The sequence below is a fragment of the Sturnus vulgaris genome, chromosome 14, assembly GCF_052056855.1.
Source record: "Sturnus vulgaris isolate bStuVul1 chromosome 14, bStuVul1.hap1, whole genome shotgun sequence".
Lineage (NCBI taxonomy): Eukaryota > Metazoa > Chordata > Aves > Passeriformes > Sturnidae > Sturnus > Sturnus vulgaris.
Genome location: NC_142256.1, coordinates 16825827 through 16853476, shown reverse-complemented (window position 1 = coordinate 16853476; position 27650 = coordinate 16825827). Strand labels below are relative to the sequence as shown.

At 39.1% G+C, this 27650-nt stretch overlaps 1 protein-coding gene across 1 annotated transcript in view; it reads right to left on the bottom strand.

Moving 5' to 3' along the window:
• COL4A5 (collagen type IV alpha 5 chain) overlaps positions 1 to 27650 on the bottom strand; it is a 75578-nt gene that overhangs the window by 27723 nt on the left and 20205 nt on the right. The window contains exons 2-27 of the mRNA XM_014886554.2: positions 25324 to 25383; positions 18430 to 18519; positions 17094 to 17138; positions 16420 to 16464; positions 16251 to 16313; positions 15432 to 15485; positions 14722 to 14748; positions 13489 to 13569; positions 12392 to 12454; positions 11826 to 11861; positions 11696 to 11737; positions 11497 to 11589; positions 9299 to 9352; positions 9140 to 9196; positions 6956 to 7000; positions 6799 to 6852; positions 6583 to 6624; positions 5987 to 6119; positions 5274 to 5447; positions 4329 to 4412; positions 3044 to 3136; positions 2412 to 2482; positions 2034 to 2225; positions 1429 to 1597; positions 684 to 776; positions 496 to 600 (exon numbers count right to left, since the gene is read on the bottom strand). Coding sequence (XP_014742040.2) covers positions 496 to 600; positions 684 to 776; positions 1429 to 1597; positions 2034 to 2225; positions 2412 to 2482; positions 3044 to 3136; positions 4329 to 4412; positions 5274 to 5447; positions 5987 to 6119; positions 6583 to 6624; positions 6799 to 6852; positions 6956 to 7000; positions 9140 to 9196; positions 9299 to 9352; positions 11497 to 11589; positions 11696 to 11737; positions 11826 to 11861; positions 12392 to 12454; positions 13489 to 13569; positions 14722 to 14748; positions 15432 to 15485; positions 16251 to 16313; positions 16420 to 16464; positions 17094 to 17138; positions 18430 to 18519; positions 25324 to 25383 — 2065 coding nt within the window. The remainder of the gene's footprint in view (positions 1 to 495; positions 601 to 683; positions 777 to 1428; positions 1598 to 2033; positions 2226 to 2411; positions 2483 to 3043; positions 3137 to 4328; positions 4413 to 5273; positions 5448 to 5986; positions 6120 to 6582; positions 6625 to 6798; positions 6853 to 6955; positions 7001 to 9139; positions 9197 to 9298; positions 9353 to 11496; positions 11590 to 11695; positions 11738 to 11825; positions 11862 to 12391; positions 12455 to 13488; positions 13570 to 14721; positions 14749 to 15431; positions 15486 to 16250; positions 16314 to 16419; positions 16465 to 17093; positions 17139 to 18429; positions 18520 to 25323; positions 25384 to 27650) is intronic.

The following is a 27650-nucleotide window of genomic DNA, read 5'->3' as shown; positions in this document are numbered from 1 at the left end:
CCTAAAGCTCATGAAGTTCTGTCCTAGCTCAAGCATACTTGAAGGGGTGCCCATTCAGCTGAGAGAATTTCTGAGCATTCAGTCTTTGCCACAAAGGGTCTCTGGGACTCTCAGAGGGGGCACTCCCTATGCCATGAATTTTTACAAAAATCACAAGCAGTTCACATCAGAAACATTAGCATCTTGAGGCAGCATTTGGAGACCATATATTGATTCAAGCTCATTTCCCAAAGTTTTACCCACTTGTGTGTTGTTGGTTTACTGAAGAATGTAAGCTACTGAGAAGGAGCAGGACAGTGAACAGAATAATAAGAGCTCAGTAGTTTTTTCTCCTGGTATTTCTCAAACTGTTATACGGATGTATAGCTTTAGGACAAACATTTTTTAAAGGATTCTAGAGACAGAAGTCAACTCACTAGTAAAAAGTGAAGAGACACTAGCCCTTTTGTCCCCTCTTCCAGCCAGTACAATACAGTAACAGGGCAGTAAACGTACCCTTTGGGCCTGGTGGACCTGGGAGTCCAATGCCAGGAATACCTGGCTCTCCCTTTGTACCTGGGATGCCAGGTAAACCACGCTGACCTGGCTGACCAGGATCTCCTGTAAAAAGAACATCAACATAGTTATCCAGAATCAGAACAAAAAGCTCTTGGAATTCCCTGGCTATCTAGCTGCTGCTTTACCTGGAAGACCTGGATCACCATTTCTTCCTGGAGGACCAGGGGGACCTGGAACTCCTGGTTCTGTAATAGTCTGGCCAGGGTCACCTTTTGGACCTAAAACCAAAAACTAGAAATATGAATCACGCAATAGGAGCTTTTCTGCTTTTCTTTTAGCAGAAAAAGATGCCTGTCCATCCCAAGTTTACAAAGAACTCAGACACCAGCAATACTTTATTCAATAGATTCTCAGGTCCCAAGCCCCACAAAGCACATAGGGGCTTGGAAGCCCTGTTCAGTGTTCAGACAGTATTTCTGAACTGTTATTTTTTAATAGTTTCATCCTCTGTACAATCATGTGAATAGTATTTTCCATAGCTGACACCAACACAACTGAGGATCTGTGTAGTTTACAAGAAAGTAACAAAAGCAAACTTGTTCAAAGCAGCCCCTTTTTTCCCAAATCTGTTGTAGCTGCAGTATAACCAAGCATACAGTGGAAGTTACAATGCATTTCCACTTCAGTCAGTGGGGAAGAAGAACCGTGGAGGTCAGAGCAGAAGGTGAGGCACATGCCTAAAGTGACATGGTACAAATGCTGCTCTCCCTGTGAGGACCCTCACTAAGGGAGCTCACAAATAACAATAGGTCATACAAAGCTTCTAGGAAAAGTTTAGAAGCAGCATTATGTTCTGAGAACTATCTGGAGTAAAAGAGGCAAAGTTCTACTTTGCAGTACTTGCTCAACAGCACACAGGGACCAACTCACCTGGAACACCAGGAGGCCCTGGACGGCCGGATACACCTTGGATACCTTTTTCACCAGGTGAGCCTTGTGGACCAAAACCAGGAGGTCCAGGAAGCCCTTTTTCTCCCGGAAGACCTGGTATCCCTGGGTCACCAGGAATACCCATTTCTCCTTTGAATGCAACACTTCCCTGAAAATAGAAAGAGCATAATGAGAAAGATTATGTATTTACTATCAGAAGAGTAAAGTGTTTCATTGCTTCTGCTTTGAAACTCTGGCAGTTTCCATCCTTCCAGCTCTCATTAGCTGCCTACACCTTACTAACATAGTAGAGAGCAGGCCTGAACCTGGCTACTGAGTTCCCTCCAGTACATAGGTGAAGTGTAGATGATGGCAGAAGAGACCCTCTGACATCACCCAAGAGAAGCCTCAACTTATTTCTAGAACTCTGGCAGATTGGGAAGGTACCTCAGTGTATCATCACTAGATTGGCACTTTCTGAAGAGAATTCCTGCCTTATCACATAAAGTGCATTTGTGCCAGTTCACTTATCTGCATTATGTCAAATGCATGCAGGACTTGCCCTAACATCCATCCAGTCAAAGACAGCCTAAAATGGAACTCACAGGTTCCCCCTTAGGGCCAGGCAAACCTGGCAGTCCATCTCGTCCAGGAGTGCCATCTATGCCAGGGAGACCTGGAGGTCCTGGGAAGCCAGGGTCTCCTTTGTCACCTTTCAATCTTGGAGAAATCAGGACATCCCCTGGGTCTCCTTTAGGACCAGGTCTGCCAGGAGCACCTGGGGTGCCTGGAAAGCCCTGAGGGAGAAAAAAAAAAAAACAAACCAAGAAGGAGTTTTTCTTTCACTCCCTCTGAGTATGGAACAATATATGAATCATGCATTCAAGGTAGTTATGGACAAAAAAATATTAGACAAATTAAATATACTGTTTACAGATCTATCTATCATGCAAGACAAATGAGAAGAGAACACCACCACTTACTGGTGGCCCTACAAGGCCAGTTAATCCAGGAAGCCCCTTTTCACCTTTTGGTCCAGGAAAACCAGGAGAACCTGAGTAGCACAGAAAAACATAAAAGAAAAACAAATCTGGAGAGGCTGCAGTATCAAGCATGATATTTCATTGATAATGGCTAAGTTGCTTTAAAACCGGACAAAGTTTACTCTTTTTTTTTGAGAGCTTCATTTTATTTCAGCAGAAACAAATTTGTTACTCTAAGTTGAAACAGTAGCACCAAAAAATAGAATGCTTTTAAAAGGCTTCAGCTTCTTCATTACTCCAGGAATAGCAGTAGTAGAAGTTAATTTTTCTCTCTCAGTTAAATCTACAGCAGACCCTAAACCTTCAATATGCAGAATGCTTGCAAGCTGTATTTGAACAGAGAAATACTTTTCAAATACTAGATTTTCAGAGAATGAGTGTTTGTTTTACACATGCCCATCTTGTTCCTTTCCAACTGCGCAAAATACAACACGTACCAACTCTGCACTGGAGCTGACAAATGCACATTTGAACTTGTACACAATATATTGTTACCATTGTATACAGACACGCTGATAAAAAAGTGACTTTATGGAACATATTAAGCAAACTAGTGAAGACTGTAGCCCTACCTGGACTACCTGGAGGTCCTGGTGGTCCTCTCTCCCCAGGAGGACCAGTTACTCCAGTTCCTATGCAGTTGAAGCATGTGTCTCCTCGATCACCTAAAAAGATTTGCATTGAAAAACTTACTTGAACATCAGGTTTTAGAAAATATTAAAAGAATTAAGCACAACAGCAACTGTTTTCTTGCTACTAATCTATAATACCAGGTTCAAAGTGACTACTTCAAATAATTACTGCTTAAATATTAGAAACCTCCCCCCCTGCACCCACAAGTTAAACTGAAGCTTTTTGGTGGCTTGGAGTCAGACAACCAATATTAGCTATGATCAGAATGCATTTATGACAGTATGGCAGTGCAAAATAATTAAAACAAAATCAATGCTTTCAAAAATAGAAAATAGAACCATGGACTTTTGTTTTCTCAGCAGAAATGTCCTATTTTAAAGTAGGTACTTGACACTTCTAACCATAACTCTAAAATACATACACCAGAATTCCAAACTTAATTAAACTCCAAGAGTGTAAAATAAATACTGGGAATGTTTTATTGATTTGAAAATAGACTAAAAGTATTTAATTAGAACAAAAAGATTTGTTTCAAGAAGCTTAGGAATTTCCTTCACATACAGACTTATGTGACATTCATCAGTGAAATATTTGAGCATTTAATTTAGGTTAATTAGCTAATCCTTACAGTCTCCATGAGAAAAAATATTTCTCTTTGAAGAGAGTACAAAATTAAGTGAGATGTCTAAAGTCATGATGTCCATGGTTGGGCTAGGAAAAGATTCTCACTTACCCATATCAGCATCCTCATTGCAAGGTTGTCTTTTTGGAAACAAGGATATATATTAAATATGACTCTGTTTTGCTTAACAAACAAACCCACTGCAGACTGACCAACTCAAATTAGGAATCTTGTATTTATAATTTTAATGCTGTTTTCCATAAAAAATTTCAAATTTATTCATGAACTAGAAAACATTTTCACACAGACTTGGCCAGTACTATTACAAAGTACCCAGTTTCTGTCTGCCTCAAGTTCCATTTTACTTTATTTAAGATCCATGCTAGACATTGGTTGTGCCCTCAGTCAATACTATGCTTTAATATTAGGTGAAGTAGTATCCTACACTCAAAGCAAACAGGTTTCTTATTCAGAGACATAAAATATCTGCACTCAACCCTACCAGGAAGGGCACCGTTAACCATTATGTAATGCAGTCTTTTCATTTGTTACCAAGCTTCCAAAAAAAGAGAAAAATAGAAAATATAGCCATGACACTGCACCTTTTTGGCCTCGCTCCCCTGTAAAACCTTGTTGTCCTGGAATTCCTGGAGGACCTGGTGGCCCTTGCTCACATAACCCATCACCTAAGGAGCATCATGAGAGGTTTTATTATCTATTTGTGTTAGACTGACAGCAACACCAAATACATGTATTCAGTACAAAAATGTATTTGTGTAGATATTCTAATCATAATCACAGACCAAACATTTTGGCAATTCAGACAGGACTGCTCGTGAAAACCCACACATGTAATTCAATCTCAAAAGGAAACAGTGATAATACACAACGATCATAAATTCTTTACAACCTCAACCATCTCCCACTGCTTCCCACAGCCTACATAATTCCAGCTCTACACTTCATTCTGATATTCAGCCTCATGTCATAAGCATGTTTTTATGAATCATCATCAGAGCAAGGGCACTTCAGATGCTAATGTCATCTAGACACTAAATTCCCCCCTGAACCATGTTAGCCCCTCTCCACTGCAGCTTTCCAGTTCTTACATTCCATCTGCCATTCCCCACTCTCCCTATACCAAAAAGAGAGCTAAGTGCTTTCATCCAAAGTGTCCACTCCGAAGCTAATTTCATGTGATCTATACACTAGAATATTTATGAAATGAAACTGGAATTCTGTGAAAAGTTACACTTTTGACTCTCCTGCTATCTATCACAACTCTTAGTAGGGAACAAATTCTGTATCTTAAGCCTAAGGTTCTCCTACAGATGTTTTGATTTGCAATGGGAGCAACTAGGAGAATGTATAGAAATAGAATCTCATGGACTTCAGCTGCTGATAAATGACATCTTTGGAGGTGGAATTTAAAAAACACAAACAAGCAAACAAACAGAAACCCAAACGTAAGCAAATGTCAAAGCTGTTTAGTCTCTTCTGCTTGCTGTTTGTGTGATCTGCTTGTTGTTCATGTGATCATCACTTACCAGGAGCAACAGATGGAGCAGGTGGCCCTGGGGGACCTGGTGGTCCTGGTGGTCCTGGTGGTCCTTCAACTCCTGGTTGCCCAGGAATAGAAACCCCAGGTAAACCTGGATCTCCCTTCTGTCCTCTCTCACCAGGTAAGCCAGGTGGGCCAGGAGGTCCAACAGTAGTGGTCCCTAAGATGGGAAGGACTTAGTTCCTTGCTAGCTTAATGGCTTACATCACATTTTTGCAAGGATGACAATGATATACATTTCACATTTTTAGAGGTGTTTCTTTGAAAAATTGAGATTCAACAACTAAGTTTATGATGAGGAAAAAAACCCAAAACAAACCAAGACTAATGAAAGAAGCACATATAGGTGTCACTGCTCACTCCCACTGTAGACTCAAATAATCTCCTACCAGACTTGTGGTACACAAAACTTTCTCTGTGTAATGCAATGGACAACATATAGTATAGATAAGTGATATGAGATAATTACCCCTAGGAGTATTAAGCTAGTATCTGAATAGCATCCTCAGTTCACCACAGCAAGGGCAATGAATGTTGAGAATTCCTCACACTATCCCCAGAAGTTCAAGACTACCCTTGAAGCTTAAAAGTAGCTCTGAATATTCTACCTTCTGTTAAAAGGAGTGTGTAGAGACTGTGAAGCCAAATATCCAATCACATGTTTGACCATACAGCTTAATTTAAAGCTTGCACTCCTACCTGGAGATCCTGGCAAGCCAGGTGGTCCTGGCCTACCAGAGAACCCACGCTCCCCTTTGGCTCCTGGAACTCCTGGCAATCCTTTGCTACCTTTTGGTCCCACTGTTGCATCAATGCCTGGTCTTGGAACAACCTGTAAATGTTTCATGCTCATGTGAAACTACTTGCCAAGAAAAGAGTCATTGGAATCATAGAGAGATGTGAGGGAGGGAAAGTTCAACATACTTTGAACCTTATGCCAATGACAGGATGCTTTTCCCACTCCATTGAATTACCAGGGAAAATTCCAGTAAAGAGCACTCCCCAATAGGAAGCTGTTTGCCTGCCAAGCCAGCAGTTACAACAGGCTTCAGTGAGGCTGACTCAATCCTGCTGGTCTGAGGTTACAGTCTAGCCTTTGTTTGTAACCTAACAAATCCCAGAGTACAGAATTGATATTGAAAGTAGGAAACACTTGTTTCTGTTAGTGTATATATGAAACATTTTCTGGTGCTCTTGGTGTGGTACCCAGAGACAGGACTCTCAGTCAGCCAAGAGCTACAATAAAACAACACTGTCAACCAAATGCAGAAGAAAATAAAGGATCAGCAACTTACAATTCCAGGAGGACCAGGGGGACCCATATCACCTTTTTCACCCTACCAATGAAATTAAGAGCATTTCTAATATGGTGCAGCAGTACATCAATTATTGCAAATATTCCTCAACAGTGTAATAGCATAGGCAATGCAATTACTACTCAGGCAGAAATGAACTCAGTGATGGCAAATTTTCAATCCATTACAGCAATACTGACAAAAATCCTGGCATACCTTTTCACCATCTCTTCCTGGAGCACCGTTTATTCCAGGCCCACCAGGTAAACCCTTCAAGAAAAGGGAAATATAATCACACTAAGATCTTCTCCAAAATACCAAAAGAAAAGCTTATAGAGAGTCTGCTTAAACTAAAAACATATGAATTACTCACATCTCTACCAGGCTGACCAGGTTCTCCATCTTTGCCAGGCTTTCCCTTCAAAGACAAATATGCATTGAAATAAAATGCTTCAGTGGTGAAGAATTCTTATTGAAACTATGTTACTTGTTTCCCATTATTCAGTAAACCAAACTATCAAGAATGCAGTCCTTGGGACAACACAAAGACATCAGCCATAATCAATGGAGTTACCTAAACTGAGATTTCCATTTTGAAAACCAGAGCACAAAACCATGACAGTCTCAGAGAAATGCTGGGTGAATACAACACAAAATGATCTCCAGTTAACTACTGCTGATTCATTGTGTTTACTACTCCCTTTATTTTAGCATTAGAGAAATTCTGTATTTGGAAAACAGATCCTAACTCCCTAAATAGTAGAACACTATATTTAATTAGGAAATTAGTATAATGTGACCAGTGAAACTAAATAAAACTTTGTGTTTGAATTTTAACTCTCCTTTAAATCAACCCAATTTTCTCAATAGTATCTATGAAAATATAAGATGAACTTCTGTTCAAAGAAGTGACTTCTAAAATATATATTCTTGCTGAACAGATTTGTCATTGCTGTAATAAAAGCAGGGCAAGCTTCACTTTATTCCAAACCATTCACTGGGCAGACAAATGGCACTTTATCATCAGAGTTACAGAAGCCATGTCTGGGGGCACCTGCTGGAACAGAACTAGAGCAGGTGATTGAACTTCACCTAGTGAACCTTCTTCAGTATGGAGATCAGCTTTCATTCATTGAGACGTTGATAAGACCTCACAGATTTAGTGAATCAGAGTATAATGTGATTTGTAGAGTTTGTTTTCACTGGTGATGAGCTCTAACTCTCAAAACTGAGCTTTTAAGATACCCTGCGAATGTGCAGAGCTATATGCTTGAATACGTAGACTGACATTTTTATGAATATATCTATAATGGCTTTGAGCCTCATCAAATCATATGGAGCCCTAAAATGCAACTTTAAAGTAACTTAACAGCAAAACTGCACTTCAAGTATGCAACGTGCCCAGATCCAGAGTAATAAAACCAAAAATACTGGTAAACAAGCTTTTGGCAAAAGGCATCTGACATATCCCCTCAGGACTTTTATCCTTTCAGATAATTGCAAATTTATGTGGTTCCCATTCACTGTTGCAGAGAGAAGCAACAATTCAAAATCTACTCAAAATATGATGAGACTTTTGGCTTGGTAAATCTGATTTTTATGTTCTTTAAAAGAGACAAATCAAAGCCCTTCTATACATCTCAGCAACTAAGGAGTACCAAACACTTATCTGGAGTACCAAACAGTTTCCAGTGTATTTATTTCCTATGGAAATTGGAAAACCTACTACCAGCATGTTTCTAAACAGTGTTTGTATATTGCCCAATTAACTCGAGTAGAACTTGCGTCTTGGTTTTCAAAGGGGCCCATTTTATTGATGAAACAATGCACTCAGAAGCTGTGGACGTGAAGATACTGAATGCTTTGAGCTGGTTACAGCCTCTTTTCTTTGTTGGTCCAGTCCATGTTATTTTTATCCTATTTCTTAGCACTTCTACAATCTTCTTCAGCTTTTCCAAGTTGTGATATCCAAGTACATTTAAATTCCAGCATTGATTTAAATCTGGTCGGGAACAAAGTGACTCTTGCTATCCCTAGATAAAACTATCTCGTGCCCTCCCCAGATAGCACATAAATTGAGGCAGTCTCTTGGAAAGTGACAAATGGACTACTTTTGATCTTAACAGTGTTCAGAGACTTGGTTTTGCTCACAAGCAAACCAGCTTTTATTTATATATATACACACACAGCAATCTCATGCTGCTTGGCAGCCCAGTACATAGCAAACTGAATGAAAACCCTTTCTAAAAGGAAACAAAACTGCTGCTTCAGACATGCAGTCCAACCACTTTAAAGGTTTTCATATGTTAACCACATAATATAAACTATTTTCTCTTGCCCCCCAAACTAAGATCTACATGTAGATAATTCTATCATTAGAATTAGAGCCATAGCTAGGAGCACTGTTATGAGCCCTGTGTGCCATCTACAAGTTACCAGGTTATAGAGAGAAAAAAAATGTAGTCTCTTACCCATAAGCTGATGGCCCCACATTTGCTTAATTGTCAAAGATAACAATGAACTGAAAGATAAATCTTTGGTTAAACAGACTACTTACTCTTTTGCCTGGTTCTCCTTGCTCACCTTTCTCACCTTTTACACCACCGGGAAGACCCTGGACACACAAACATCATCTTAAACTGAGCCCGCAAGCCAGAGTGGAATGAAGCTATAGTTCTGATACAGATGCAACAAACTAGAACTAAATTCTACTCACAGGAGGGCCTGGTGGCCCAGGAAGTCCTGGTGGGCCTGGATCACCTGGAATACCCTGTCAAGCATGGGCAGAGAAAAAGAGGATTAAAGCCTCCATGACTCTAGCAGCTCAGTTGACTTTTTCTTAAATAGGATATTATTGCTATCATTTAGATTCCAAGTTATAAAGCTCATATTTATTCTTTCTTTGTGTGGAATTTAAAGTGAATCTATAAATTTTATTAACTGTTCATCGTGTTTATTTAGATGATTCATTCCACTAAAAGCACAACTGTCTCCTGCATGCACTGCAGTAGCTGGTTTGGTGGCCTGAAGGTGCTATCCAGTAGTAAAGAGAAGAAAGGAAAAAAGGAAGAAAGAACAAACAGATGCCAGATCCTGCTGAAATTACAGGAGCAACAGCCATTAGATTATTGGTAACTGTTGAAATTGAGAGGCCATCAAGATCAAAGTGTGTTTGTCAGAAAAGTGTCACAAGATCATTGTGTTAAAAAGTTCTCATTCCTATTTTGTCTTATTACACCTTTGTATAAGTTACTAAATCTTTTCACCATTAACCCAAAGAAAAGTTACATGCTACTGAATCCACAAAAAGTTTCTGTGCAGTTTCCATTACTTTCTTGGAGTCATCCCAGACTCAAATCCATCTACAAACTTAATTTTAGTCAGAGATCATAGGTGAAGGTACACACCAGAACTCCACGTGCATTTCACAAACAAGTAACTGCAATGTTGATAGTTTTACTGATTGTGTTCTACGAAGCATAAACTTTGTTGAAATAAAAACCGATTTGCAAACTTGGAAATCATTATAAATGTTGGTCATAGGCAATGCACTCAGTGTTTATAATTCTTAGTGCTTTAAAAGGAATGTAGGTAGAATGCTTTTACTTTGTACATTTACACAAATTAGTGCCAGTATAATTAGTCCTTCAGGGGTCCCTGATGACAGAAGCAAATTACTCTGACCCCAATAAAATCAGATGAATTTTTGCTTCAACAATAGTGCGGTCAAAATGTCACCTTGTGTTTTCTTAGAATTATAAGGACACACAATGCTGCTCTTTACTTTCTGTTCTATCACCCAGTTACAGACAAAACCAGAGACCTTTCTAGGATGACTGTGCACTGCAAGTGTACACCAGCACCTAGTTCTAGTTAATGCCTTAGTGGTGCTTAATGCTCTTCTGAAAGGACAAGTAACAAATGATTTTGATCAAGATGAAGGGCAGAATTGCCCTACACCTTACTAAAATAAAATACTGCTATGTCTCAAAGCTTTCTCTGACACATTTCCCAAGATAAGAAGATGGAAAGGAAGAAATTGATCCAAAAACCAATGGAGAAACAAATAGTTAAAATTTCAGTTACTACGGTATCATTTGCAAAATAATCAGAGCACAAAAATGATCACTCAACACTTTTTCCTCGAAGTATCTACCTCAACTCTTCTATTACTCAGGGTGATATTTGAGAATATCACAAACTTCAAGGAAAATGTGACATCCACACACCCATGATCCTGCTGGTTTTGCTCAGACTGTCTATGGCACCCAGAATTAAACAGTACTACAGAATGTTCCTCAGTGAAAAGGAAAGAGGAAAAAAATGTACTAACTTTTAAATGCTAACTCTCCCAATGACCTTCTCGCATTTATGGGTAGGGAGGGATCCATACAAATCAAACCAGTATTTTGAGCTTGTTTGTAACAATATGACTGATTCACTTTTGAGATGCCAGAAACAGGGAAAGCACTTTATTCAGACCACAAGGAATAAAGATCTTGGGCATCAAGATCTTTTGGGCACCACTAATAATAAAAAAAGAAGAAATTGAATTAAAATTTTTCAAAGACTTCTTCACAATGGATGACACAACTGGTTAATTAGTAGGAATCTGAATCCCCAGACTGCTTTGAAAATTGCAATTTTGGGTGTCAAAGGAATGGCAGTATTTTAGCTGCTTTTAATGTTATTGTGAACTGCCTTTAAGAGAGTTTCTTTTGAATAGTTATTTTACTAAGGGAAGTAACAACTAATATGACTGGCATGCTTTCTATTAAAGGAAAAGTACTCAAGCCTGGAATATCAGTACTCTGAGAAAAAAAATAAAACCTCTGCAGTAAAAAAGATGTGAGCATAACAGAGGCTGCAGCTTGATCACACGCTCACTGCAGACAGGTGTAGTGTCCCACTCACCTGATCTCCTTTCTGAAACTCAATGTCATTTGGTCTTTTCTGTTCTCCAATTTGTCCTGGTGGCCCTGGAGGTCCCTGAAGACCTTGTTCACCCTAATGTGTAGGAAGATGCAGTTCATTACAGGCAATACAAGCAAAAATGGCAAGCATAAGTATTTTGAAAGTAATAAGTAAAAATATTATGTGATCACTGACTCACTTTTTCACCTTTGGGTCCTTGGAAATTCAAACCCATATTACCCTGCAAAAAGTACAACTCATCAGCCCTTAGAAGTTACAAGGAGAAAGAAAACAGTCCACCAGCACCATCAATATGAGAAAGCCAATACCTTGGGTCCTGTCAGCCCTGGTGGACCAGGAGGTCCCTATTGAAAAAGGAAACCAAAAACCAAGTCACTTAAAAGCACTTTACAAACCCCTGTAGAAAAAAGCCCCCCAATAAAGTTGCGGCTTTGATTCCTGTGAATTATCTCCATGCTGACAATGCACATTGCCTGCCTTTGCAAACTCATGCTATTCAACTTGATAAATATGTAAGAAACTAGTTCTTCAATTAAGTGAGACCATAAAATGAAATTAAACAGTCGGGTATTAAACATCATAGTCTAAATAAGGCAAATCTTGTCTTATGTTTCACACAACTAAGAAGCCTGCACAACAATTCAGCACAATCTAAAGCAAAAAGATGTCTGGAAACAGGATGTTTTAGAAGTATCTTATTAAAATGTGCATAGCAACAGCTCCAGGCTGAACTGAATGCATGGTTGCTGCTGTCCTCATACCAAGTCCTGACTATCATGATCTCTGCACTTTACTGACCTGCCTCTGAGAACCTGAAATGAAGTAGTTACTGTCCCATTTAAGGCTTTATGAGCAACAGGTTAAAGAAACTTACTGTCAAACCTGGGGGCCCTGGAGGGCCAATTGGACCTGGTATTCCCATGGAACCAGGTGGACCCTGTTGAGGAAGGGGAGGAGGCCATGAGAAGCACCTTTTTATAAAACAAACAAACAAACAAAACCCCAATGAGAGCTTTAAGCTAAAATAACCCCAACAGCTGGCACCCCATACATGTCAAATCAATGTAGCTGACCACTAACCTACCAATCTGTCCTTGGGGAAAAGCCTAAAGGAGCGTACGTCATGTTAGGAGAGTTCTGCTTTTAAAATCAATGCATCTCTTTGGCTAGGATAAGGGACTGCTTTTTTGTTTGAACTACTTTTGCACTTCCTTTCTCTTCATGCTCTGAGAGAGAACAACAAAACACTTAGTATTTGTGATTCCTTCCAGCCAGAAACAGACAATAGGAAAGCACAGATCAGAGGACCAGAAATGCTAACAGGCCCAGTCTGGTCACAGAATAGCATGGGGCTTGCGTCTCTGTACCAGGAAATGGGAGTCTGACTTCTGTCCAGTTCAGATCAATAGACTCATTTTCGGCTCCCTTTGTTCTTCCACTAAAGCAATGAATGGCTCAGTGGGGAAGTACAGTGCCTGGAGTCACTAGCTGTTTTCACAGAGCACTGCTGGGAGAGCACAAACACTGTTAGGAGTTTCACTGTCAGGAAACATGAGGAGAACAGCTGAGGCATTACCCTCTCCTTCCCACCACCCAAAACAGAAGCTATACCCAGGAATGTCAGATGTGACTGACAGAGTGAAGAAGGGAACTCCAGAACTGATACAAAGAATGTCTATGAAGTGGGAAGAGGCAGGGAAAGCAGAGAAGCAAATCTCTGAGTACTGCTGTCTGCTGGATACTACCTTCCTGCTCAGGGGACCTTTCTGGCTTCTGTGGGCCACCCTATTAAGAGCAATATGGAATCACACACCTTCCCTCAAGCCATAAATCGGAGGTACATGAAATGTGAGCCCTTCATCTCCAAGAAAATGTATCCAAGCACCAAGTTGCCAATTGTACTGCAATAAAAGTACTTTTCATGTTATCTTTTTGGCAGAACACAGCCTAATAATACTTTATGCAACTTACAGGTATCCCTGGAAGACCTGGAAATCCTGGGTCACCTTTCTGTCCTGGCAGCAAGGATGTAATTATTTCACCTGCTTCGCCCTAGAAAAAATACAGCTGACTTTAATTAACAACGCATTTTACAATTCCTTACCCCTATTTTTACTCCAAAGGGTACATAGTGGCTCCTAAGACTCTAAGAAACTCTGAGCTATGCTACACCCTAGCAGTACACTTTAATATGAGCACTAGATTCTCCAAGAATTGCTCTGTTTGAGAGATGACGATTCTAAATGACTAACAACAATTAAAAGGTTTCTTTAGCACAAAGATATCAGCATTGATTAAAACTCCAAAGGACTGGGGGATTAAAACACAAATTCTTCACGAAAGAGACATCCCAGCTTCATGTGAAAGCAGTGGATAGGACACAACAGAAAAAAGGGCTGATTCAGCTTTTTCTTATGACCCAGCTCATGAGATTAGTGCTGAGTGTGCTGTTACAACAATTATGCTTTGTGGTCCATATTGAAGTAGTTTCTTATTGACTTCAGGGAATATCTTTGTTTTGAAGGTATATATTCTGATGAGATTGTCCTTTAATATCTTGAAAACAACTGGAAAGAAAAGGAGCAAAGAAAGGCAATTCAGTTTAATAGTCCCAATTTTCCAGTAAGTGTTATGCTGTCCTCTTAGGAGTTTATTAGTGTAATTCTTTGGGTTGAGTTTCCTCTTAAATAGATTTGAATCAAAACTGATGTTTTGGCCCATGCTTAATCGGTCAAAGGCACAACAAATCCGTTAAAAAATAAAAGGTTCAGCATCAGATATGAGACTCTACATTAGGAGAAAAGGCCATATATGTAGCACAGAGTTCAAAAAAAAATTTTCAATATGAACAAAAGATTGTACTATTCTTGTCACTGGGTATTTTAGGTGACTATTATTTAGTCTTTAAGAGTGTTTTGAGTATGCACAGGCAGACTAACGGTGCATTTGAGTGTTGTAGACATTTTGTTAACTTGATGCGTCACAGTCCCAAGGAAACAGCTTCAGGAAACACTGCTACTTTTCAAGCTACTGACCCGATTTCCAGTTAGCTGCACTGGAGTGGCCTGGAAACACCAAGAATGTCACTCCAGGTTCCAGTGGATGCATGTAGTCTTTCATGAAACAAACAGGTTACTCATGGCAGATCACACTGCGCACACATGTTGGGTAAGTACCTGGACGTGACAGTACAGCACCACTCACCTTCATACCTGGCAGACCAGGAGGTCCCTTTGTTTAAAAGAAACAAAAAATAAAAGGAAGATCAATAGAAATAAATCACTGGTGTGTTGTTTTCAAATCACTAATCAGATCTACACCATGAGGCAACCATTAAAGACAGAAACTTAGAACAATATATAGAACAGAGGACAATAAATTTTTTTGAACTTCAGAATCAAATGGAAAAATTAGAGAAGCACTCCCATAGTAAATGTTGAGCATTAGAAGGATTATATTTTCCTTTCTTAGCAATTTGTTTCTATCTTGCCTCCTATTATCCATCCTGTCTACTACATCTGTTTGTACTTTGCTTCTGACATCCTTGTGTTTTATACTGAAAACACCCTACCCTGGTTCTTCTGACCCATTAATCACTGGTAATACTCTTTCGATATATGAGATATCAGTATCAAGATCTTCCTTCTCTGACAGATATGCATATATTTGTATTTCTCTGCAAGTGGTAAAGCATTTCAGCATGTGAGAATTCAAAGAGGTTTTTAAGCTTTACCACAGCATGCAGCAGAAAAATTCACTTTCACTCACTCACTTGGACAATTAAAATGCTCTGATTAAATTTTTTAAATTCCTGTTTATTAAAAGCAAAACTGCAAAAAGAGGCTGATATTTATTTTACTTTTCACAGTAGAAGTCTTTCAGTGGATAACAAGATTGGGAAATCTTTTACTTACAGGAGGCCCTTGTAAACCAGGAAAACCTGGACTGCCTGGGAATCCACGCTCTCCCTTAGGAATTAAGAAAATTATTAGCAGAAACCAAACCAAAATATAGCAAAACCAGATAAACAAATTTTGATTCAAAAGTCTAGTGTAATTGTTAGCTTAAGACTCCAGAAAAGAAAATTGTATTGGAATAAGATAGAATAATCACTTAGTTAATTCATACAACTGTTGGAAACAGATTTCCTCAGTCAGGTGTTTCTGCATTCTTCCAGGCAAAGTACTACACTACAGAGATGGAAAACTCATGGAATGTTATAGAACATCAACTTCTGGGACAATCTCAACGTGAAGCTAAGTAGCAAATCAGAATAAAATTATTCCCTCCAACAAGGACAGTGAATCAGTATTTTCAATATAATATTAAAAAATAATAATTAAAAACTCTCACTATTAAGTAATGAGTTTTCCTTAGTAGCAGAAGTTTACTACAACCATGAGACACAGCACCTGAGCTAATTATCAGACACACCTCTCAGCTGTAACTTATATAGGTAAGGATTAGAACAGAGTTTAACTACATTGGCTGCAGAGCACACAATGCTGTGCCTTGGTGCTGGCAATTTCTGGCAAAACTTACGCTTTAAGTAGCAGACCGTGACCCCTTCTCTCAAATGGGTGCGTAAGTCTGAATTATCTTGGAATTACCTTCACAACTCAGTAACAGCAAGTACTGTTGCATATGACAGACTACATCTATTTGGTACAGACAGGAGAACAAGAGCTCTTTACTATATTATTGTTGCATTAAGATTTTTTAAGGAATTCCACCTTTGTTCCATTGCATCCTGGGATACCCTGAGGTCCTGGTGGCCCATCTTGCCCAGGCAATCCCTTTAAAGTAGAAAAGAGGAAAAAAGAGTTAGATTGCAGGATGCTCTTCTGGGCTTGAAAGCCAAATGGGAACAGATTTGTATCTATACAGCCCATTCCTACTCACAGGAAGTCCTGGTGTTCCGGGAAACCCAGGAAGCCCTGGTGGTCCCTAGAAGGACAGTAACCATGTGTTTGAAACAGTACAGTACATGTTGACATAGCATTCAAAGTTCTTCCCAATTTTTAAGTGAAATAGCCACAAAAACATAGAAAAGACAATGCAGAACTACTAAAGTAATAGATTATAGATACAAAGAGGAAATAAATAAACTCTCATGGTGTAAAAAATGGATGTGGCCCAATGAAGTCAGAGATGTATCAATTATTACCAGCTAAGGTATGTGACAGAAAAAGCAAAGGCATAAAATCTAAAGGACTTCCAGACAAGTACATCTCTCTTGTATGGACTGTAGACATACTGCCTCTCCTTCAGAATACATTGAAAAAAACGTACTGGCACTTGCTTAGGTCCTGTATTGCAAATCAGACCAAATGAATATTGGGACTGCTCTCCCTTAAAGAGTTTATGAAATACAAAAAATACGTAAGCTTGCATGAGCAATACTATTTTGTATTTAATATAAAAAGTAGTACAAATCTCTCTGGTGGGTAGATTACTCTTCAGATTTAAGTCAATTTTTTTTCTTGTCAGTCACCACTTCTGTTAGGACCCACCAAATGCCTATCAATCTTTACTCATTATTCCAACGTACACTGTAAAACTGCATCAATACTTACTCTGATTCCTTTGGGTCCAATAGGCCCTGGAAGACCATTGTCACCCTAAAAAACAAAAATAGAAAAAGAAACAAGACCCCACACTCAAGCTAGAGTTTGTCTTTCTATCAAATTAAACAATAAGCCTAAACTTTCTCTTACATGTTCACAGTAAGTGGGTTAAAGTTGTAGTTATCATTTCCTGAGTTAAAGGATTCAAAATGATTTTAACTTTTGGCATTGGACTCTGAGCTGAAAAGTATTTGTTCCAGCTGATTAAACATGACTTCGAGGAAAGTTTTCCTTAAGGCCACTGTCAGGTTGCTGTCAGGTCACTGACAATCACGGGTCAGCCCTCCCACGGAGAATCCTCCAGCGGCCCCTTGTGGGCAGAGCAGCCCCTTGTGAGCCACGATTCAACATGGATCAGACTGTACCAGTGTTACTTTGCATTATGGTCATCGCAGAATCACAACGCAGAACTCTGCATCAAAATCTTAAAAAACTGCGTTTCTGGAATAAAAGTGTAGCAAAAGTTTCTAGTCCAAGACCCCTATGCCATTTCACTTTTGTTATATCCAATTAATCTTCTCTTTCAGTGTAGACCTCCTTTATTTTTTTTCTTATGACCTGCCTATTTTTTCCTTTGCTTCTTTTTGATGGGCTTTTGTTAGGTTTATACTGTGAGCAATTATAAAAGAAATGGCACATACTGAATATCCTTATGTATGTTAAAGGCAAATATGTTCAGAGGAATTTTACTGCTGAATTACACCATCTGAGTGTAAGGAGGCAATTCAGTAGTAAATAGAAATAAACGGAACCCCTCCAGGGAAAGCCAGGAGCATTCCTCAGCTCTCTGCACACAGGTTCAATGAGGCCATCATTTGCATCACCCCACCCAAACCCAACCCAGGAATCCCATCCCAGGAATGCTACCAGGTGCAAACAACAGTTTACCTACCTGGCAGGAGCCCCCAGGGCAGCTGAGAGCAAAACTCTGCTCTTATCATTAAGCTCAGCTAAGCCGAGATCTCCTTAGTGCAGGGACTAACAAAGCTACATCACAGCACCTTACCAAACCTGTTCTTTGACCTTAATGTGCAGCACCTAATGAAAGGCAGTGCTGGCAAGCACCTGTGTAGGTAAAGAACTGGATAGGAAATTCAGAGCAATCTTTTTCCACTGGCTGGCTATTCAAACTAATCAACTGAAAAACCTGTTATATCCCAACACCTAAAGATTTTGACTATTAAGCCAATGATAATCAGGAGTTCTGAAATTGCTTAGGATCACCACAACAATTAAGCTAACACTGCCCAGCACCTTCATACCATTCAAGAGAATTGTGACCTACCTTTGAGCCTCTTGGACCAGGTGGTCCTTCTGGTCCTGGAAATCCAGGCAAACCTGGCTGTCCTTCCAAGCCTGGGAATCCCCTTTCACCCTACAAAAAGAATAGGTGGTGGTGGAGGTGAAATATGACAGAAACAAAATATAAGATAGAAAAACTTAGAACACACATTATCTTTCTGCTTTTCTGTAGAAAGTCATAATGCTAACTAACACTGACTAAACATCTCACCTGCTTAACTAAAGAAATTCCTGAACACGGACAGATTTACCTTTAATTATAGCACTCAAACAGATTTCATAGGTTTACGGTTTCACAGGTGTTATCCCATGCAAACCTAATACAAATACTTTTGCATGGAGCTATACAGTTGGTCTGCTACCTCATCTGAAAAGCGACACTCTGGAGGAGTATTACTATCTCAGGCCAGCATATGAAAGGGTTAGCGTATCCTTGAAGGAGAGAGAATTAGGAATTTGGGAGTGCCGGATAAGGAAAACATTAGGCAAAACCTAATTGGAGCAAGCTCTGGCATGAACTGTGTTTGCACACTAAGAAACCACACCTGTGTACAAGAGGCATGTCAGATGTGTGAGGGGCAAGCCAGGCTATAGAGTGTCTACTAATCTCAACCCAGTCACTCTTCTTCACATTTTTTTAAACCAAGTAGCATCTACAAATGGTTGCTAGAACAGACTTCTAGCAGAGGGTTGGCCTTGTGTGTCATCTAAGGTTGAAGAACTGTTCTCTAAAATGCAACTATGCAAAAGTCTCCACTCTAAACAGTTATGGAATGGGGAAGCCAAGGCTTTGAAAGAAGAGAAACATGAAGCCAAACAGCTAAGCAGAATAGAAGAGGCAAAAACAAACTAGTGACAGTAGTACTGAAAGTGATTTGAGTATTTTCCAAGCCTGCTTTGAAATTGAGCAGCAAAAATGAGAGCCTTGCATGAGGAAACTGTTGCCAGGGCAACCCCTGTGGAGTTTGCCAGCAAATTACCCCCAAAAGCAAATAGATTGTTTGAAGGATTATGCTTGGGGACAGCTGAGGGAGTCTATTAGACATGTCCTAAGGGAACTTATATCAAAGGTAAAATAATTACAGTGGAAATAGCTGCACTATAATCCCTACTTTTGATTAAAAAATTGGTTAAAGAAATGTGGGCAAATTTTGTGGGGAGAGAAACTATGCTGATCCAGTTCTCTTTGAGGTTTTTTTGATAACTTTTTCTACTTAAACAATCTATAGACAATTCCATAAGTGACAACCGTTTTCAGATGTTGTTTCTGCCTCCATATTTTTCCTGTGGCCCACACCACACTGATTTTCATGAAGATTTGGCAGAAAAAACTGCCTGCTCACTGCTGGAACATACTAAAACAGAAAATAAATTTAACAAGTCTGTCACAAAAAGTAGTGCTAAAAAGGACATTGTTGGGGATAGAATGAGATTGAAGTCCCTGGTTAATGTGCAGTAAATTTTCTTATAAATGCAAAAACTCACTAGCCAGTTCTGCTTACACAGAGAAAACTGAGGAACATAGGATACTTCTTGTTTCAAACTGGAAGCTACTAAACTAAAAGATAAATAGCAGAGGTTCAGGTCAACTCAGATCTCCTCTTCCAATCCTGAAAATACAGGATTGTTTCCATACCCAAATATAGAACCATCATTTGCTTGGGGAATGGGCAAGGAGTCAGATTCTGATCTCAATTGCTCTCAATCAGCTACATCAATATGGCAAAACTGCCAGCTCACGAGCTTGAACATGACCGTTGCTTAGGTCATAGAAAGAAAAAAATATAGTTGGGAAACACCCTAAAATTATGCTTTGCTGCAGCAAGATATAGCCAATTAAATAAGGATACAGAAAAGTTTGGCAGAGTTCCATGTACTTTAATAATAGGACACAAGCAGGGATACATGCAATTTTAAAGTATGCACAAGTAATTCACATTTCTAGAATTTGTTCTCCAAAATCCCGTATTTATAAATACAGTATGGAGAGAGAAACCAGAATAATTACTTACATTGATGTGATATACTCACAGCAAAAAAAAACCCCAAACCAACAAACAAACAAACAAAAATCAGAAAAGTAGTAGTTGAAGAGTCCATTTTAATGTCTAAACACATACAAGAACATGGCTGTAACATTTGACAAAAGAGGCACGTACTTGCTTCCTGCCCTTGCTATAAAAATAGTGAACTTTAAACAAAAAGAGTCCAAAACCACATAACTATGGGAGGCTGCTTAAAACTAAATTAATGTACACATGTCCATAGTAATATTAAGATACACAGCATGGAAGAAGTGGTGCCACAGCCACCCATATTGTTCTCCACCTTTCTAAACAAATGGAAAGTAGGGTATAAGTAATAGCTGCCTTAGGTAATCATTGTAGCCAACAAATTCTTCTTCAACTCGAAGAGCCCTAATTCAACACATTTAAAACTACAGTATCTAATCAAAACAAACATAGACATCCCCTCTAATAGAACCTGCATTTTTCAAAACATCAAAATTTTTCAGGATGTCATTTGTGACTTGTTTTGGAAGATGGAACAGTTGAGGTTTAATGTTCAGTGGTTACTTATCAGGATTGTAAACATTTCAGTATACAGGGCCATATTTGTACAGTTCAGGTCAACAGTTATGAAGCGCATACACCAATCATGGAATTATTCTTGACAAAGTGATTAAAATCTGAGAAGTTTTAACTATTTCTTAGGAATTTTTATACAACATTGAAAAGAAAAGCTTAATTTGGGTCACAACTGTACTGAATTTTACCATGATAAAGGCAGAAGGAAATAAGGATCTTGAGGACAAACATTGATAATTTTCATCTGAGACTCAGAATTCCAGGAATATCCACCCAATGAGACCAAGAGTATGATATCACAGAATATGTGGCCTCACCTTGAGGTGGTCAAATTAGATCAAGGGTCCCCAGTATTTGTCAAAAATAGCACAATTTGCAGCTATTTTGAGGGGAAACTGCGTCTTAGGTTCTGTGAAAAAGTCTCAACTTAAGCAATGTGCTGCTACCACAGCCACATCATTGTGCTGCAACATAAACTGTGTGAAGGAATTGATTAGGCTGAAAACAAGTAAAACTTACAAGGAATTTTATTTTCAGTGAGATCACTTCACCAACTGCTTTGAGCAGGGCCTCCCAAGCCCCAGAGGAGAATAGGAATACCTGACATGGGGAAGGTATGAAAGCCATTTCAGCAGCAGCACTTATGCAAAACCCGCAGTAGCCTTGGGCTAAGTACCCTCAGCCCTGGGCTCTCAGGCTTCATCAGCTGTAGTAGCTGAGACTCAGTACCACCCCCTCCTCTTCCCCAGTCTTTATCAAGCTGATCTTATCAGCAGCTTTGGATCATCTTTTCAGATGAGATAAAACCAGCCCAAGTCTTACTGGTTACTAGAAATTGCTCTGTGTGCAGCATCTCATCCTGTTTATTTCTTTAGCCAGCTTTTACTCAGGAACCAGCTTTTAAGTATTAAAGCAGATTAATCTCAAAAGTGTGAAGCAATATTTATTTTAAACTCAGTTGCTGAAGTGGAAAGTATACACTTCCTATGGTTTAAGAGTGAGAGCAATTCCTATGATCACCTGTATGTAACATTTTAATAATACACTTCAGATTTAATACTCTTGCCAAATCCAGTTCACTTTTGAGCTGCTTACTTCAAGTAACAGCAAAATGGCTCCCAGCTGCAATCGATTTTTACTGACTTCTTTCTTCATTATTTCATTTTAGACATATTTGAACTTTATCCATTTTACATTTAAGTTCAGTAAGGTGGGTTTACAAAGAGGAAGAAAACTCAAGTGTGCTGATTTTTGTCAGCTGTTGTACTGTGAGTTTCAAAAAAAAAAGCTTAAAATGCTTTGATTCTTTTAGAGATAATGTGCTACTGATGCTACAGGGGCACATGGCAGAGGCAGAGTTAAAGAACAATCACTGGTAGAATGGGAGCAATTAAATTAGAGCTGTGGCTCCCCAAAGCAAGACAAGAAGATAGTCTTCCTATTTGTTACAGTTCAGTTTATAGTCCTGGGCCTGACCTGTTAAAATTGGGATATCCTAAAGGGAATGCTATGATGCTTAGGAAGAAGGCTATTTTTGAGTCTCAGAAGGAATGCATTAGGCTCTGCTAAGATGAACAAAGCAGCACTTCTTAGCTGACTTAATGCAAGTGAGCAGCAACTTGGGCACATATGCTGGTATAGGGCCAGAACGGAAGCCCAGTGGAACAGAAAGGCAGGGCTCAGCCAAGTGCATTAGACATGGCCCTTCCTGTCTTCCTAATACAGAGCCAGGTTCCATACATTTGACTTCCAGTACATCTTCAAATACATTGTCACATCCCTAATGGGAGAATCAAAGAAGGGAGATTATACAGACAGCTCTTTGTCTAACGCTTTTCCCACACCAATTAGGTAAGGAGCTATAGAATGTGACTCCTGGTTCAGAGGTCACTGCAGAAAGAAACAGTATTGGATTTGGAAACTTATATCAAATGTATACAAGTGATACACTGAGGGATCAAGGTAATAATTTTAAAACAGCCTTTGATGTCTTGTAGTAGTACAAGAATCTAGGAAGATTCAAACAATAATTCAAAACCTAAGCAAAGCAAAAACCTTATAAGATAAAGCATTAGGATTTCAGTGACAGACCTTGGGGTTCCCCAGAGCTGAGCTGCTGAATCCAGCAACACATCAAATACTGAGGGCTTTGTAATTATAGGGTGACTAACATAATGAGGTGTGTACACATATGCTCAAACAAATTCCACAAGCTACACATCATACCTAGGAAATATGGGCTTCGCTTTTCATCCTTCCTTTACATACATAACGTAGATGATGGTCTGCAAGCTTCAGGAGGACTATTTAAAAACCCTCTGGCATGCTTCAGGAGCATGCTGTGTTTACCTCGACTGCAGTGGAAATTAATCAGTTCCCCTATTTCATATCCATTCTAAGGACAGATTGCATTAGATCCACATTAACCAGACAACAGCTACTTGCTCAGTGAATTCACAAAATAGCTGTGACAAGTGGGAAGGGAAAAAAAAAAAAAAAAGAGCCAACTTAGAATCACAGAAAAGTCCTCCAAAGTTGTACCTGCAATAACTGTAACAGGCATAGAAATCTGATGTTTAAGTGCCTTCAAGCTGAACCTGAAATAACTTGTGACTAGTTATAATCCATCTGGTTTGGGCACCTGCATCTGAGATCCTCTAGGAACATTAACCAGGTTCATGTTTGGCTAACCAAACCTAACTTAGAAATTTTGCCATCAAGAGAATAGTGTTCTTCACTAGGTATGTAAATTGGGAATACACTCAGTGAACTAAAAGCAAGTAAATGCCAAAGAATGACCTCATCTGTCTGGAGCTATCTGGATGGCAGGTGTGGCATTGAGCATTACCTTGAATTTTGGACAGTTGCCTTGTTTAACCTGAGCCAATAGTAAAACTCTGCACCAGACATTATAGTGCCAGTGCCAGCTTTTTGAATTACTTTTGTTCATTTAAGGTTAAGTTTACACAAGTCAAAAGCCACCCTTGAAATGTGTCAGAAATTAATCTAGAGCACTGAAACCCTCCTAGAAACTTGCTAAGATAGGGTAAGTGGTTTGGTAGGACATGTTTCTCAAACTCTTATCAGTTCACATCTTTAGGACGACTCCATTGTATCTCAAGCAAACTGTTTACAAGACTAAAGAGCTGCATTTTGAGTAGCCTCTGCCCCTTGCAATGATCACATCCTATTCATTCTGTGACAACTGCAGTTACATGGGAACAATTTAAACACAATTTACTTACAACCAGGCTCCCCCACACTGGAGAAAGAACCAAGTACTTGCTCGGTTCACAGTACTGAGCTGTTTATCTACAGTGCATTGTAACTAAAGGAAATTCTGGGCACCTGCTGTTTCCTCAAAGAAAAAAAGTTGTAAAACGGTAAGAAATAATGTCGACAAACTTGAAGTACTGTACACATATACTGAGAACAGGGAGTGAGACTGGAAGTCAAAGCTGCAAGGAAGAAGAAAGCTCCAATATGTCAACGTGCATCTCTCGGCCTTAGAATACCATCTAGGCAGACCAAAACAGCTTGTTGCACCTAAATGAGGCACACAGAGATGCTTTTTGCAGTGGGGGTGGATTTTACTCTGCTTCATCCAAGAATACATGCTTGGCCATTAACTAGCTGCTTACTTGGGTGGCAGCTGTGTTGGGAAAGCTGTATCTGAATTTTGTTACTTCCATGGTCCAGTTCACATCTAGACAGTGACAGCAATCATTATCTTTCCATATGGCTATACAAATTACAAGGTGAAAAGCAGTACAAGTTTAGAACATTAGTGAGCATCAACTGGCAGTTCAAGAAAAAAGAAAACAACCCATATTCACTCAATTTTAAAATCTCACTGAAGCATTACTAGCATAGCTGTTATGGTACATTCCACACCTTAGCTTGTCAACACTAAGCAGTTAGTATAGACAGGCCTTGGCTGTAAATAGGAATTCTTTCTATTTTACTAGAATTTGTCTCATCTCTGTTTTTTGGGTTTTTTTTTTAATTGTCAGATAGATGGAAAAAAATCTGTGCATCAATGCCCCATTCTAAAGAAAATAATGATATGATAATCTTACACTGTCATATGGACCAGTCAGTCTTACTCAATATCTAAAACTGCTAATACAGCTTCGCTCTTTGGTGCATGCCCACGCTACCATCAAAGAAAAAAGATATGAGCTAGAAGCAAAGAACTATCATCCATAAGCTTCAGTTATCTGGAGCTCTCAAATGGTTCAGTGGTTTGTGTGCTGGTCTAACAGTTTAAAAAAAAAAGGAATATTTACCTTTTCACCTTTTACTCCACTGCAATCACATTTGGGTAAAGACGTACATCCATGGCAAGCCTTTAAAGACATAAGGGGGAAAAATTGTTTTTAATTGGCATAGGACTATATGAAGTATTTAATATTGTCACAAAAAGTTAAAACGTTTGTCTAAAATGTAAACTTACAAAGTGTCCTCTAGCCATTATACAAGTGCTCAAAGCCGACACAGTTAACTAAAAGTTCATTACCCTTTAATAATACCTATGTTTGTTTGTAAGTATTTTACAGTTCATTTTAGACTTCCAAATTTATGCTTAATCAGAACAATGCAATACCTAACACCAAAAGCACCAGTACTTTCTGAAACAGTCTCTTTGGCTCATCTCCAACTGAGAAGAGCTCAGTTATGCTTCCCACCAGTAGATGTCAGGTTTTGCACAAGAGTTTAATCAAGCCTGAAGATTATGAGAACATTTGCAATAGTTACGAGACAAATACTTGCTACGCTGTAGCTCAGTTACTGAGAAAACATATTTTAAAACCTCTATATTTCCTGTAGCTGCATTCACACACCAGTGCAAAGCATGACAAACCAGCTACAACAGTCTCTAGCATAAGGTGGCTGAGTGGTAGTCAGATTTCAAGGGGTTAAAGGAGAGGGATATAGAAGTTTGGTTTACAGAGAAGATCCAAGTTAAGTAACCATTCCATACCACATTTGCTTAGATTGTATTCTTCTACCCTCATTCTAACATGGGATATTCATTAGAGTCCTGTGTTGATCTCGGAGATTAATAGATGTGTTTACAGAAGTGCAATTTCTGGAAGAAATCCTTTTTTTCTTAGAATGTTTCTACATAATACAAGCTTCAGACCTCTTTAAAGTTAAAAACTATGAGCCATGTTAGAAGATACACTAGCTGAAACACTTCAGGGTTCAACTTGTTCTGAGAATAGGTGTGGCATTGTATTAAAAACATAGAGCTTATGCTTTAGAAGTTTGAAAAGCTAAGCATTTGAGGTCCTCCCCTACAGTAATTGACATTATGTCGATTCAAGAGAACATTATGTACATGTTCAAGAGAACATTATGTACAAAGTTTCAACCAAGCAAGAAACCTGTCAGTATGTCAGACCCGAAATACACTCGAATTCTAGCCTTCATTACCACAGAAACATTTAGGGACATGACCCATCCTCTACCTGGCATTAGGAATAGCCTGGCTCTTAGCCTAAACATACTACCAAGCATCAGATTGAAAACACAGAAGTAGCTTAATTCAGTTGGAGCTACAAAACCCCAGGATCAATTAAAGCATCTTGCAGCAAAAGGCAGAGCTTTGAGATTTAAGCCTAGCAGTGGTGCTACATGACATGACCAGGGTGTCCCTCCTGATCTTCCACGTGGCTTCTGTAACCAGTTTCTTGATGTTATCTATGTGAAAACTCAAAATTCTTGGTTAACAGGGATTTATTGAACCATTTCCTAGAATGAAATTGAGCCTTCCTAGCCCAGCTTTCAGAGATCAGACTGGATGAAGGCCTGAGTAAGGTGGCCTGACCTCATTGCTGTCCTTGTTTGGAACAGTGTTTGCCTAGATGTCCTTCTGATGCCGCCTTCAATCCCAGCTATCCTGTGAATTTGGTATCTGATCTCTTTTACTTTTCAAAATGGATTTTAAAAAAGCAATTTCCTTGTGAACCAGTTTTAGGATTAAACCCTTTAACAAAGCTTTGTTTAAAAGGGATTAACCTTAGTTACATGCAATATTCTCTTCCTTCACAGTACAAACCAGTGCTGTGCTGCAGCACTGATTCTGTATTACAAGGATGGAACAGTGAGAGCAACATGGAAAACCTCTGCCTCCAAGAGACGAGGGAAAAAAATAAACTCTATCAGTACTTACCAAAACCCACCATAAACTGTGGTAGAACACACAGGCTAAAACAGCACATACACAAAAAGCACAAACAGGATTTATTCAGCCTATGGAACAGAAGAGATTCATTTAGTCTTCCTTCCAACTTTCACAAAATGTTACTAGAGAAATCTTTTCTGTTTTCAGGTACAAGGCAACTCTTGGGGTAAATAGGGAGAAAGAGAAGTTGGGAGGGAAAAAGATGGTATGAGATTACATGGCCCCTTCACAAAACAAGTTAGAGGTGCACAATGTTGTGAAGGTGTTTTCCGACATTTAAACTCAGGAGTCTCTGCCCTTTGTTACTGTATGCAGAAAGCTACTTTGTTAGTGCTTACACATCTTAAACAGAAATCCAGCATCAAGACCACATGAAATAGAGCTGATTAATGAAACAAATTAAGTAATGAGATTATTTGGTATGGA